The 15,969-nt window shown below is 35.6% G+C and overlaps 1 protein-coding gene across 2 annotated transcripts in view; it reads right to left on the bottom strand.

Annotated features, from left to right (window-relative positions):
• Positions 1 to 15,969, bottom strand: part of MEIKIN (meiotic kinetochore factor) — a 175,096-nt gene that overhangs the window by 93,478 nt on the left and 65,649 nt on the right. For both annotated transcript variants that reach the window (XM_007473413.3, XM_007473414.3), the window contains exons 5-9: positions 15,321 to 15,458; positions 12,904 to 13,023; positions 9,223 to 9,281; positions 2,289 to 2,372; positions 475 to 600 (exon numbers count right to left, since the gene is read on the bottom strand). In XM_007473413.3, the coding sequence (XP_007473475.1) occupies positions 475 to 600; positions 2,289 to 2,372; positions 9,223 to 9,281; positions 12,904 to 13,023; positions 15,321 to 15,458 (527 nt within the window). The remainder of the gene's footprint in view (positions 1 to 474; positions 601 to 2,288; positions 2,373 to 9,222; positions 9,282 to 12,903; positions 13,024 to 15,320; positions 15,459 to 15,969) is intronic.

Genomic DNA, 15,969 nt, shown 5'->3' on the forward strand with positions numbered 1-15,969 from the left:
GTCTTGGGCATCCCAGAGACTGGCTCAGGTTGCTTTCAAGGTGAGTCCTTCAAAATAGCCAGCCCTGGGGCCCTTTTTGCCTAAAGTTCCCCCTGATGCCATGGGCTCAGCACTCTGGTTTGGGGGGGATGGGTCCTGGGACCTTCCTTCTGCCTGCCCCTTAGATCCTAGTGATCTAGGGTTTTGGCTTTTGGGGGGCCATACCCTTTAATCCAGGTCCGGGAGGAGGGTTCTTGTTGTTCAGCTTGAATTACCGTGTCCTAGGAGCTCTCAGTTTGCGATCAGTAAGGAAGGGTTTCGGAGGTCTGAACTTTCGTAGCTTCTAAGCTGCCATCTTGACTGGAAGTCCCTTCCAATCAATATTATAAAAAATCACCCACCACAAAACGAATACAGGAGTGAAAAACAACAACAAGGAGATAGAAAGAAAATTTTTTAAAAGTCTGAGTTGAGGAAAAAGAACAAAAATATTACCTCCCAAGAATGTTTTTCTTCTTCTGAGCTTGATGCAGGAACAATTTCATCTGAATATACATAGTTACTTGTATTTGGATTTAACTCTCCTTCTGAAGTTAATTTTTGCACAGGGGATAAATTTATCTATATTTCATTGAAAAAGGAACGGAAAAAATCTGTTAATTTTAATTAAAACATGATTTTAAGTATTTTCTTTATTATATTTCCAACATATTTTTCTTCTACATGTAGTAATCCACTATCTAGCAACCATTTGATTTATAAGACTTCAATAACTAGTAAGGAAGTAAAAATAGACATTGGAACTATAAGCTACAAGTCACAAATTAGATGTGCTAAAAGTTAATGTATTTTCCAACACTATCCTAATGCAGGGCCTCATCATCTATCTCTTATATTTCTGCAATACCGTATAACTGTTTTCCCTTTCTTAAACTTTCCCTCTTCCCTCTATCTTTCATATAGCTGATAAAATGACCATGTCACTCCTCTCTTTGCTCAATACTCTCCAGTGGCTCCTAATTGCCTTTAGGATAACATATAAACTCCTGTCTTCAGAATTTAAAGATCTTCACAGTCTGGCCCCAGGCTACTTTTCTATGATTGTTGTATATTACTTCCCTTCAAGCCTCTACTTTCTAGCCAAAATTGGCCTTTTTCTTGGAAATAACTTTTTGGCTTCTGCTTTTTAGAATCCCAGCTCAGCTTAAATACTGTCCTATATTAAGCCTTTCCAAATCTGCTTGCCCACAAGTAACTGTGCCCTCTTGAAATGATTTTGTATTTACTTATATGGGTAAATGCTATTTCTGTTGATAGGATAGAAGTGCTTGGAAAGCAAGAACTATTTATGTAAAAATATAGTTTTAAAATTTGGATTCCTAGTACCTACCAGAATGCAGGGCATGACATAGGCAAGTAATTGACAGATTATTTTCACCGTAAGAAATGACTTTCTCAGAGCCTATCAACTATTACTTTACATGCAATTTTTGGTTCCTAAAGCCACAGTACATTAAAAGTAGAAATCAGAGGTACAGAAAAAGTTCCTAAGGCAAACATGTTAACAAGAGCAAGAAGTGACAATCAAGAAACAGAAGAGGGGAAAAATAACTATACAATTCAGAGTTGATAATAGCCTTAAGTTTTGAGGACATCATTGTAGTGTTAGATATCATATTACAATAAAGAATGTTCATAATGATGGCCATGAATAAAGTACTTGAAATCTAACAAATAGAACCTAATGAATATAGTTAAGGAAGATGTCCATCACAAATGGTTATAAACAAGATTTGTTATTTCAAATGATAAATCTTTGGCCATCTGGAACAAGGGTCTCTCCATAATAATGAATTCTCTTGAGGGCTCCATATTTCCATGGTTTTATTGCAACTTGTCCCATATGCCTTTTACCATCTAATTTCTACTTAAATATTATAGATTGTTACATATTCTAGGTTTGTTTAAGAAGTCACACTTGTTTTAGAGATTTATAATTGGGAATATGGACTAATGTATGCCAAGAACTAAGCTGAGTAGTCCCTATACCACCACAGTACTTGCCATTTAATACCACATATGGCTGAGATGGGATTTGATAAGAACTAATGAGCCAAAGGGATGTTGACTTACCTTGACATGTGTTTATCAGTTGAGCATAATAGGAATGTGATTCTTGGGCAGGAAATTTATTTAAATAATTCAATTTGAAAATGCTTCTGGTGAGAAAATGTTTGTGAAATATAGTGAAATTTAAAAGTTATTATGGCATGGATCTGATAATGCCATTTGGCCCATCTTAAACTTACCTCAAACCTGCCTGTCTCTGATGATGGCGAGCTAGTCAGCAATCCTCTATTTTTCTTACCAATGGGGGCAGAGGAGTTTGTTTGCTATAAGTAAAGAAAAAACATATATATGAAAAAATGTGTGTATGTGTGTGTATGTATATATATACATACACATAAGCACTCCATCTCGGATCTCTTCTGATTTTGGTGTTCCCCAGGGCTTGTGCTTACTTTGAAATAAGATTTTTAGAAGTCACTAGATTTGGAAATTATGGAAAATTAATGAAATTGGAATACTTTCAACTATAATAAGGAGGATTTTTTTTTGCCATTTAAGACAAAAGGTTTATGGTAATCACACCTGATATTATTATAAGCTTGGATTTCAGGCTGTTTGATGATTAATCCATCACTGACATTGTTGTGAACCTGGAAGATACCCAGAGGACATGTTAAAGGCCTTATAGAAATTTGAGAAGACGATCTCAGTCTGAAACTGAGGTAGGATCCTTCTGACTTGGTAAGACACATTGGATTCTGATGGTCCCTGAATAAAACAATTATGCTGAACCAGTGACAGCTTTGGTCTGTACATAAAATCAGACAGTGTAAACCTACTCATTCTGTGCCCTTGAAGGAACTGTAAGGACAGTTAAAGATCTTTTCCCCTGCCTTTCTTTTGTGACAAATTCTTACACAGGCTGCAAATTGTTAAGATGGAAAGTTTTCATTTTCCAAACAAGCAAATTGACTAGTAGAGAACATTTAGAAATGATTAAGTGATAGCTCTAGACAGGTAAGAATTGCATTTATTTATTTGTGCTTTTTAATTTTGTTGATTAAAGGGCTTGTAGATATAAATTTTCCACTAAGAATTCAATTTGTTTTGGATTTTTTTGATGATCTGTAATTAAGATTCCATATAAATAGGTAGAAATAGTTTTGAGAAGTGAAATCTGAACTTTAGACTAAAGATTAGGACCCCAGGAATTTCTGAATCTCCTGCAGAATCTGAGATAAAAGGATTTATTTCATAAAATGTTTGCTTTGCAAAAGAATTTTTGTCAGTAGAGGGACCCTCCCCTTCTTTCCCCCAGAGATTCTGCAACCAACCTGGAACAGAAGGAGTAGAGAGTCCAGATGAAGAGGATCCCTGAAGATGAAGAGTATCCAATTATGTTTAATCAATGTTATTAGTTATTGTTACTGAAACATGTATGTTGTGCCCCACAGACCCTAGGTCCAGCAGGGTCCCCCTAAAATGATGATTTTGAAAAAGCACAAAGTCCTAACTTAACTAAAAGGATTTTGAAACAGATTTCATGCTTTAGCTATGGGATGAAGAGACCCCTGAACATTATAAATAATGTTACTTTGAAAAGACAAAGTGGGGGATTTGTGTGGAGTAAAAATTAGTAATTAGTAGTGCATTATTCATAATTATGGTTAGCATTTGGATTAATAGTAGTAGTAATAATTTAGGATCAATTATCCCTGTAACTCTCCTATACAGATTAGCTCAGTTAGGCCTTTCAAGGGAGAAAGAAAAGAAGCCTATATCTACATAACAAACAGTAGAGACATCCTCTCCCTGAAGCGAATAGACTCGTCTCCCATCCAAACCCCTTCTGTTTATTAGTACTCCTTTAAAAGTGGCCAAACATCTTTCCTTTCTTAATTTCCTTTCTTAATTATTAATTCCAAACTTATTTGCAATCAGCATTTCAAGAATTAAGAGAATGAAGTCCCAAGGAAAATTTTAGTACAAAGAGTCCAGTGAGGAGGCCATGGGGCCTAGAAGATACAGTCATGAGAATTGGTCTCCCTATCTAGAAAGACTATGGCTCCATCCTTGCACATGCCTGAATTATGACCCAAACTGAGAAAGTGTTAATTTGAGAAATACTCCCATGACTCAAAGAGAGCTGGGAAACTTTAGGAGGGTAAGACAAGATAAAAAGAATATAACACATTCAGACATTATGTCACACATGGGTGCTGGTTAACTTAAGGCACCATTGTATTAATTTCCTATAAATTCTGAATTCATTTGTACACCTATGGACACTGTTGCTGAGAGACCACTCCAGACAGTGCTCCCTGATCTTTCTTCTTTTCCTAAATAAAGCTGCATTTTCTCTGCTAGCATCTATGTAAGTCTCCTATCATTACAATGATTTCTGCACCACCACCCCCCAACCCCCCGGTCAAAATTCGACTCCACACAGAAATAAATGTTAAAAACTTTTAATTTGGTTAAAAATAGGAAAACTGATCAGTGGAACAGTCTAGGTACAAAAGATCCAGAAAGAATTTTAATGTAGTGGTAGTAAAGTGTTTGATAAATCCCCAAACTACTGGAAAAACTATCTGGCAGATTTAGACCAACACAAACTCTATATGACTTAGATGTTAAAGGTTACATTATAAACAAATTAAAGGAGAAAAGAAGAAAATACCTTTAAAAGTAGGGATATGGTAAATGATAATGATCAAATAAAGCTTAAAAAGAATAACAATATAAAATGGTTTGATTAAATAAAATGGTAATATTTTTGCATACACAAAACCAATGTAGCTAAAAAGAAAAGGAAAATGTAACTGAGGGAAAATATTTACAAATAAGAATATCAAGACAAACAGTGTAGGTAACTACTTCAAGTAATTTAACTGAGAAGGAGAGTAAAGATATAAGATATTAGCTAGCAGAAATGGTCAGATGAGGTGAGTGTTTTTTATGAATAAGAAGACATGGTATGTTGGCAGGCTATGAAGGACTGGGACACTCTATTATGTTTTGGGTATATGAAGCAATGGTAAATAAACAGGGAAAGCACAATGTATTTAAAGGTGACAAGATGAAATAAAATAAATATTTAATATGTGTTGAATGGTATCATATTTAAGTAGGAAAAAAAGTTAGTCAAATAATAGGGAGAAATAGAAAGCCAAATTATGACAGTTGGGGCCTCAATGTACCTATTTCAGACATAAATATAAAAAAAGATAAGCAAGGAAGAAGATAAGAACCTGAAATTTATCAGCTGTGCATGGCACATTTACAAAAATCCACTGGGCATTATATACATAGCATATAAATTTCATGAACAAATGCAGGAAGGGGGAAATAATAAACACACAGTTTTTACTGACAACAATGAAATGACAATTACAATCAATAATGAACCTTAAAATACAGGAGTCAAATAGAGACTAATTTAATCCTAAAAAAATTGATGAGTTATAGGGAAAATCAAAGACAAATAGATAATTTAATCAAAGAAAATTCCAAAAATGAGGTCAAATAAATTTTTTTCTAAAACAAATTGAATTCTTAGTGGAAAATGTATATATACAAGCCATTTAATCAACAAAATTAAAAAGCACAAATCAATAACTAAATAAAAAAATAGAAATTCTAAAAATTTAAAGCAAAAAAATTGCATTGCTAAAACCAATTTCTATATGACTTGACAAAGATGATGCAAACTAGACACTTTCCCTGATTCTTAGAACATCTCAAATCTCTTCAAAATATGAATTATGTACAGCAATGTAAAGCAATTTTTAATTTTAGCTGTCTCCATGGTCTAATAAATAGAACCTTCAGAAGGTTCATACAATGAACAGAGAAAGCTAATTAGCTAAATTAGCAGAGAAAGCTAATCCAAAATTCCTGTTTCAGTTACTCAGCATCCTCATACCATCATGAGCTTCCATGAGCTTGCAACAGAATACCTGTATTTTCTCTGGAAGAAAAGGGCATTTGGTAAAATTGGCAAGTAATCCAAGGATGGTACTGAAAGAGGAGGAAAAAAGGAAAGAAATCTGTCTGAAGTGCTAGAAGGGGGTCCCACTGAAGAAAGCTCCAATAGAGGGAGAAAGATATTTTATAATGGGAGGTAGAGACCTTATAATGGGTATGATCTTTGGAGATTTGATTCTTGAACAAGACAGACCCTTCATCCTGCCTCAGGTTAATGGGAATCAGAGTTCCTGAGATCAAGTGAAAACCAGAAAAGAGGGAGTGCATGGATTAAAAAAAGAGAGACTTTAGGGAAGAATTATCATGGAGTGTTGAAGAGAATAGTAATGAAATGCTACATAGGGATACAGAAAAATTCCCAATATGGGGCAATATTTCTATCCTATCACCTACAGAAATTTGTATTTCTAAAAATCAGGCACAACAGAAAAGGAGACAGGAGCAAGATCTGTTGGACATAACAAAGAAACCATTTAGGGAAGGGAACTCAAAATAGGAACCTTAGGAACTTTAATTCCACGAGAAATACATAGACTAGAGAAGGATTAAATAAGTACTAAGGGCATGAATCAAAATAATAAAAATCTACAATAGGCAGAAAGAGAAAGTAAATAATGAGGAGAATGGGGGATTTTATTTGAAGAAAAAGAAAGTAGCATGAAAAAATCAACAAACAAGATAAGTTGAAAGGGAAGAGAGAGGAAATTTTACTTGACTATTTTACTGAGAGTAAAGTGGGGAAGAATTAGACAGCTAGATAAAAAGAAAAAAGTAATTAAGAAAATAAAGAAAACATTCAAGTCATGGAAAAGAGTAACAAATAGGAGTAGTGAAAGGCTTGAGGGTAAGTGGAAGAGAGTCAGTAGGGATAAGCCTGAATAATAACTGAAGATACAAAGTATTGTTTTTAAAGAGGAAGAGAGAAAAATCCTAATTTGGAAGAGACAAATGGAGGAAAATATAAAACTAACTTTCATAAATTTAAATGCAAATGAATTAGACAATCTAATAAAGTGATGAAGGGCAATAGATTATATAAGAAAACAAAACTTTATGATATATTTCTCATAAGAAACATACTTAAAATATAAAGACATTCATAGAATAAAAATGAGTGGCTCAGACAAAATTTACTGTGTTATCAAGTGAATTCCAAAAAGCAGCAGGTACAATCATGATAATTTATATCATAAAAAAGAGGTTTGAAAGGAAGTACAAAGGAATAATACATGATGAACCAACATGAATATTAAATTTTTATACTCCAAATGTGTTGGGATCTACATTAATAAAGAAAATTGAACTGAAATACAAAAGGACATACAGTAATAAAATAATGGCAAGAGATATTAATTTACCTCTCTCAGATATTGACAAATCTAATAGAAAGATAAATAAAAGTGAAAATGCAGAATTGAATAAATTACTGGAGAAACTACAAACAAGAATTTATGGTATCTTCTGAATGAGATGGTTAAAGAATATGTTTTTCTTAGCACCATGTGACACTTTTATCAAGAAAAAGAAAATCTGAAATAAGAAAATCTGGCTAACATTTCACATTTAACTGACAGTTACCACAATACATGAAATTACATTTGAACCATATCAAAATCATTAGCAATCCTCCCAAGTTGTATGTAGACAGATCTGATCAGTGAACCAATAGCTTCCAGGCTGCTGTTATTCTTATCTCTGCCTGGATTTCTTGGCAGTCCCTTGCCTTAAAATCCAAGCAAAGAGTAAGGGGCTTCTATCCACATTATGCCCTCTTTCTTGTAAGATATGTCCAATTTCCACCTGGTGTTAGAATTAAGGGTATCAAAAATCCAATTTCCTCATTTTTTCCCCCTTGATGGTGCTCAGCTATTTAACATGAGAGAAAACAGGTAAACAAACAAAGAAAAAACCCCTGGAACATTGGCCCGACCGTTTGGATGGGGAGGGCTGTTGTGGAAGAAGGGGGTGTTTTCTTGGGGTTAGGAGAAATGGACCTGCCTTGTCCCCTCGTCTGATGTACAGGAGGGGGGTAGGTGGCAGAGGTGTTGGAGGCATTTCCAATTGCACAGCCATGGCCTCGTTAGCATCGGGAGGAAGGGGAGGGGGAGACCCAGAGACCATCCAGGATAGTAAACCCAGTCAGGGTATGGTCACTGGTTCTTTATTAACTTGACTGCAGGGGTTCTGGGGGCAAGGGGGTCATGGAAAAAATATGGTCCAGGGCTGGTTCTTCAGCTTCTGATAAGCATTGGGTTGAATCTAAGGCATCGAATCATCCCCTGAGCTTCACAGGTCACCCCTTCTGTCTTCAAGGCACAAAGCATCACCCCATCTCTGGTCATATAGTAACATCATCCCATCAACTCATCTCTGGTCATGTAATCCCTATTATTAAAAGGGTATAAGTGTCCTAAACCCCATCTCCTCAGGAGGCAGTGGTGTTTTCTCCTGCATTAGCCTCCTGGTCATTCAACATGCATTCAACTTAATAAAAATTCTCTATTTTTAATAGGACCATTGAAGCTGTCACTCTTGAAGAAAGCATCCTTCCTGAACCTGGGGTTTTGATTTCTAGCTCTCCCACAACATTATCACTTTTCACCTAGAGTATTATTACAACATTGTAATTGGTTTTACTACTTCTAATCTTTCTCCTCTTAAATCCATTCTTCAGATAGAAGTCAAATTAGTTTTTCTAGAGTAAAAATCTACCATAGCTCAATAAATTCTAAAAGCTCCCTTTTGCCTCTTCTTTTTTCTTTTTAAAGCTCTTCAGCGTCTGGCTCCAATCTACCTTCCAGAATTATCTCACTTTACTATTGTTTACATATTCCATATTCCAGACAAACTGGGGCCTACTTTCTGTTCCTTATATACATTTCATCTTCTATCCCTGCTCCTTTGTAGAGGCAAGCTCCTGTGCCTAATATGCATTCCCTTTTCATTTCTACGTTACAGAATCTTTAGCTTCTTGTAAATGTATGTATTCATATCATACAGTATAAGAAACTGAAAGAGGGTAATGCAAAATTGAACAGTTTTGTTGTTCATTTACAGAAAAGTAAGATCATCAATTTAAAGAACTGAAAATGACTTTCCTAAATAAATCCTATTTTAGTACTGCAGTAATTTTCTGTTTCAGTAGTTGTTTTTGTTTTCAGTCTTCCAAGTTCTAAAAGAACTTACCTTGGTCTTGATATCTGGAGTTTTTTCTGTTTCAGGCAAAATTTTACAAATGGTATTATCTATGAATTTTAAAAAATGAATCTCAGTATTAGTTTCGTTATTAGTCAGTCGATCAATATAGATTACTCAGCTAGTATAGTGCATATAATAGAAAGCAAAAGTCACAAGCCAACTAGGGAGGGTGAGAATATGCAAATAACTATGTACCCAGAAGATAATATAGCACAACTTAAATGGGAGGGTAGACATTTGGTTTCTTTCTTAATAGCTTCTTTGGGTGAAATAACCTCTTACATAGTAAAGGCATGTCAAATAATAATGGGTTGGATATATATGTATATATTCATTACTTTTATTCTGATAACAGTCTTGGTACAGAAGTTAGATTTATCTAATCAATGTTAAGGCATGATTTTCACTGGGATAGTGTCTGCCTCTAGTCAGGATACTCACAAGGCCTGAGAGAATCTACAGAGCTATATAATAAACTCAGAATGATAACTTGTGGATTGATTCCATCTAGAATTCATCTAGAAATCAATTCATAAATCTCAGCCTTTAAATTGCTAAAAAAAATAAGTGTTGCTGTCAATAATATATATCACTTCTATGACTTCCCATCTTCTCCAACAACTAAGCAAAGTTATTCAAAGCAAATCAACCAGATAACTGTGTCTGATAATGTATACCTTATTTTATGCCAACAAAATCTTTATCTTTGCTGAAAAGTGCTTGTAACTAACTAGAGACCTATGTTACAAAATGATGAGGTTACCCACAAGAGATTCAGTGGGCGAATTATTTAGAACCCACCAGTGTTCAAAAAACATGAGCTAGGAATTCTAACAGTTTGAGAGAGTATTCTCATTGTCCCTTCTTCTCAGGAAGATGAAAAAAGATTCCTTGGGGAAGGCAACCAGTGGTAATGCTCTAAACACAATTATGCTAAGATTATTTTATTGCTTTCTTTAAATGGTGGGAATAGTAATAATGCTTGGCATATGTATAGTATTTTGAGGTTTGCAAAGAATTTTACAAATATTTCATTTAATCATTCCAACAACCCTCTAAGGTAGGTTCTATTGTGACTTGCCTAATTATACCCAGCTAGTAAATATCTGAGGCAGGATTTGAACTCAGGTCTTCCTGACTTCAAATCTAGCACTCTATCCTCTGTGCCATCTACTTTTTGACAGACAGACACCTGCTCAGTACAACAGGTGTCTCAGCTACTCTTCTAAAACTGTTCTCAAGAAAGCTATTAAGTGACGTTGGATCCTCAACTCTCATGGTATTTTCTTAGTCTTCAATCTTACTGACCATTATCTAGGTTTTGACACACATTCTTCTTATCATTGCATATACTCTCTTCCAGACTAGTAGTATCACATTCACTTTCCAGCCTTCTCTGTAACTGCTGTCTATGTATGTTATTCTCTTGTCACAGTGAGCTGCAACCAATCCTGTCCTCTCCTGTTTCTAGAATTCTGTTCAAACTATCCCTTATGACTTTATTTCTCCTCTTGACAGGCCTAATTTCTATTCATCCTTTAAGACCAACTCAAAAGTCACCTTCTCCACTAAATAAATGCTTATTCCCCTCCCCTTACTTCCTGTTTCCCCAGACTATCTTCTCCTATCCTAGTCCCCAGCAGGGCACCAATCCACTTCTCTTCCCTTGTTGAATTAAACCAATAGGCCAGTAAATAGGATGTTAAGACAGTCTGTAGCAACTGTCATAATCATGTTGGATGAGTCTGAATAAGTACTAGATAGCTATGGGAACACTGGCTCTCACTTTCATCATCAAGGAGGTTGAGATGGGATCAAGGAAACTAGATCTAGAGAGTATTGCTTCTTACAAATTTGAGGCTCACAATGCTCTTGCACTGGGGCTTTGATGCCTCTTTGGTGCTTCTCTTTACTAGTCTAGATTTTTAATTTCTTAAGAGAGTTTGCCTTTCTCTATCATTTCATTAAGCTAAGTTTCAGGTGCTGGTATGTCATCGGTTTTGGAGAAGTCACAAGATGATTCCCCTTCCCAATATCAGAAATTAAGATAATAATAGGCCTTAGTATCATGTTTCCTTTATACCATTTCCTTGTGACAGTTTTTATCCCCTTCCTTTTAAAACCTTGTGCTACAGAGCCCATCCCCCAATCACTTGTTCTCCAAAGAAGTCTCTTACATGATATAGGATGAAAACTTGAGGAGATGGCAAGGACAAATAGATTTTTTTTAAGGACAGAGGAGACATGGGCATATTTATAAGCAGCAGAGGAAAGGTCACTAAATACGAAGAGATAGAAAAAGAGAGAGAGGTGCAGGGGATGATAGAAGGGATCAGAAGTTTCAAGAGGGGAAGAAATTGGATCCAGGAAAAAAAAAGGGGTGGTGACCTCAGCAAGGAGAAAGAACTTTTTTACTAGAGACTGGAACAAAAAAAAGGAGAAAATAGGAGATGATGTAGGATTTTATCACACAGTGAAAGCAAAAAAACAAATCAGATAGTAGCATATATATTACGTATATAATTGTATTTTAAGGGTTGTGAAAAATATAAAAGTAATATGAACCTACTAGAAATATTAAAGTAATAATGCTCACATTCATCAAGTATAATATGTAGGCCCTCTCTCCCTAGTATCATATATATTTTGTATATTGCTCTAGGTTAAGGGTTGTGCAATATACATAAGAAATATAAGTTCCTTTAAAGCAAATATCATTCCAGTTTTTCTTTTTGAATCCCTATTGAGCAGCACAGTGCCTGATATATATGAAGCATTTTTTTTAACCTTACCTTCCATCTTAGAATCAATACTATATATTGGTTCTAAGGCAGAAGAGTGGTAAGGGCTAGGCAATTGGGGTTGTGACTTGTCCAGGGTCACACAGCTAGGAAGTGTCTGAGATCAAATTTGAACCCAGGACCTCCTGTCTTTGGGCCTGGCTCTCAATCCACTGGGCCACCCAGCTGCCCCTTGGATGAAGCATTTTAATAAATGTTCTTTGTTTTGATTTTGGCATGTTTAATAAATGCTTGTTGAATTGAATTAAGTACTTCTCAAAGGAGGTGGATGACAAGATATAGTATAGAAATTTAATTTAATTTAGCTGAGTTTATACTACTCCAGATGCACAGAATTTCCTCATGTAAAACTTCTAGCCATGCTTTTGGCTTTTCATTCAGTCTATTTCTTATCTAGTTTTATTAAAGAGTTGAATAGAAAGTATAAAAAGCATTGTTTCAACAAAGATGAGGTATCATCAGCTACTATTAGTACATTAAAAATAGCACAATAACTCTATTTTGCCTTTATCCACCATTTCATGAAGCTAAGTTTCAGCTGCTTGCATGTCACCTGATTTTGGAGAAGCTACAAGATTACTCTCCTTCCCAATGCTATAAATTAGGGAATGTCACAAAACTCTCTCTCTCCTCATCTCAATGCCTCCTGATGTTCTCTACCAATAAGAAAAAGATATCTTAATCGCTACATCCTGTTTTTCACTCACTTCAAATTAACTGTGTGGAAACCAATGGTTAATGTCCTTGGCTATCAAGAGGTTTCGACTATTTTTTTCTGCAACCACATGCATTGCTAAAAAAATTGCCATCTGAATATAACTATTTGGCATCTTTATTCCACCATAATATAATATTTCATATAAATTACCTAAAATTGCTGAAAGATTTGAAAATTGATGCATATTCTCTATGCCCACTGCTTGGCTGGTATCAAGGAGTGTAGAGTTCTTGAATTTGAGATAGCCTTCAGTAGTGGAATCATTAAAATCTAAACAGAGGGGGAAGGGGAGAGAAAAAATGCAGAGAATTCTAAATTACTGACATACATTTAAAATAGATGTGTTCTTTTCAGCTCATGTTATAACAAACATTATTCCTAGTAGTCACTCATTTGGCATTCAACAACAAACAAAATGTAAATGAAAAAGAACCTAATTCTTTACCACATTCTTTGATATTCTTATTTCCCACCCTATCTTGCAACTACCAAGATTCTATCCAAGACCAAAATAAATTTAAGTAATAGAGTGTCCCCTTACAAATGCAACTGAAAAGGATGTGTGTATATATGGAATGGGGCATCCAGAAGTTGCAGGCCACACAAACCTCAAGGAATAATATGCCTTGATCATACTAAAAAAAAATCTCCAAATCTATCTTGGCTCCTGCAAGTTGTTTTCAAGTTATTTTAACTTCTTTGGGTTTATAGTTAAGCATACAATTTAAGTCAAGGAGGACCATTAGCCAAATACTGAAATCTCTGAGAAAGAATGGGGAATGACATGGAGGAAAGGCATCAGGATCTACACAGGGTGGCAGATTTGGACAGAGTAAACCTCAAAGGAGACATTCACTCTAGATTCTGATAGTGGCAAGGGGAGCAAAGCGTTTTCTGATTTCTCTTCCAGGATCAGTGTGTCAGGTGATTATGGGATCATATATTCAAAGTTGAAATAGAAAAGATGATGGCCCTGGCTTATAAAATGGACATAACTGTTACAAATCTGATCTTGGGATCATGTACAGGAGACCTTGTTGGGTCTGAAAAGGGAATTCATCATCTTTCTTCCCAAAATTGTATCTCCTCAAAATCCACCTTTTCTGATTAGGATCTACCATATTTTCAGTCATCCATTCTTAAAATTCACTATGCCATCCTTGACATACCCCATATTCCAAACATTTGCTGTGTTTCAATGAATATACTTTCACAATATGTCTTACCTCCATACTTCTCTCACCATTGAAACAATCATTCCCCTAGGAAAGGCCTTCATTTACTCTGATCTTTATTACTGTTTTACTAACTGGTGATGCTGCTTTCAGTCTTGATCTTTCCCAATCCATCCTCCATACAACTGCCAAAATAATCTTAAGGCACAGGTCTGACTACGTCACGTCACTACCTTGTCTAAATGCTTTCGACAGCTCCCTGTTCCCTGCTGACTCTAGTGTAAAATACTAACTCCTCAGCCTGGCATTTACCACCCTCTTGAAAAGGAGTGTAAGTCAGGTATGATGCCATGCTTATTCCTCTCATGCAATATGAAGCTGGCATTTCCTGTCCACTCTTGATACCTTTGCACGAAGCCTCTCATGTTTAACATGGATTCCTTCCTCATTTCTAACTCTTAGAAACCTTATCTGCCCTCAAGGCTAAGTTTTGATGTTATCTTCTTGGTGACATCTTCTCAGAGATTCCAGTTATAAATGCCTTCTCCCTCTATAAATTACCTTATGATTACTTTTCTGTATACAGACACACTATATTCTCCTAGTAGAATTTGGGCTCTTTTAGAATGCGGTTTATTTTCTCCCCCCCCTCCCCCCCCGCCCGGATCCACTGGTCTGACACAGAACTTTCTATATGGCAGGTACTTAAAATATGTTTGTTGTACTAAAAAGATGGAGACAAGAAGTAAGAAGTCTAATACTGAAGTGGTCTACTATTTCTACCTGACATTCTGGAAAAGCAGTAACTACTCTTTTAATGTTAAGTACCATTAAGTAAAGTGTGAATTTTTTTTTATTAAAACCCTTATCTTTGGTCTTAGAATCAATACTTGGTATTGGTTCCAAGGCAAAAGAGTGGTAAGGGCTTGGCCATGGGGATTAAGTGACTTGCCCAGGGTCACATAGCTGGGAAGTGTCTGAGGCCAGATTTGAATTTCCATTTCTAGGCCTGACTCTCAATCCACTGATCTACCCAGCTGCCCCCAAAGTGTGAAATTTTAAATATATACCGATGGTAAATAACATTCCATAATGAAGGCACAGTCTAAGCTTTCATTGATTAGTATTCATTTCAAAATAATCTTTTCTCTTTAGTGGTGCTTCCTATAGCAAATTTTCAAATGGGAGAACAGAAACTTCTTTACTGTCAAGATTTCCAACTCTTTCTTGCCTCTTTCAGGTCTAGATAGACCTGGTCTATATATAGCCACCACACCACAGTGATGATGTGCCCAAATGAGTAAGGGAAAACAAAAATAAAGACTCCAACTGCCATAAAAGAGAGAACTATACCAACTATACCAAGGGAGATAAGGGGGGGGGAGTTCTCACCTAAAAACTCTCCTCCCCTAAATACTTCAGGTGATGGAAAACTACTTAAACTATCTTCAAAGCTTGTGCTTTCTATATAAAAATCTGTATCAGAAGATCTCAGAAGAGAGAGAGAAATGTCACTTGATGAAGTTACACCTGTAAAGCAAATAAAATGTATCATGTCAAAGAAAACACACATAGGCTTAAAAAAACCCTAAGATTATGTTATACTTAACCGTAGTTCTAAAGATAGGCATGCATGCATGAAATGTGGGCCAAGTGTGATGGAACACCATGGGAGAGCATTTTCACTAATTCTTCTCTTAGATTTCAAGGCAAGGGTCAAATGAATGCTCCTTGAGGGTATATGATCCAGACTAGTCTATGCATGTTCATGTTTATAAGGGAGAAAGAGGAGTATCCTCCATGTGTAACATAGGACAAAAAGCAATATCAATTTTTATTAAACAAAATAATTCTGTTAATTATGTTGTGACAAATCAGGTTAAAATCCCATTTTTAAAATTTTATTTTTTCAGACAGTTTTGTTTTGGACCATGGCTTTTTAGGGTCTCCTATTCTAGTTCTGTGAGTAAATCCCTTATCGATTATACAGAAAAGAAGTTATAAAGGGAGTAAGGGTGTGACTCAAAAAATTCCTGGTGAA

Source organism: Monodelphis domestica, chromosome 1, assembly GCF_027887165.1.
Source record: "Monodelphis domestica isolate mMonDom1 chromosome 1, mMonDom1.pri, whole genome shotgun sequence".
NCBI classification, from domain to species: domain Eukaryota; kingdom Metazoa; phylum Chordata; class Mammalia; order Didelphimorphia; family Didelphidae; genus Monodelphis; species Monodelphis domestica.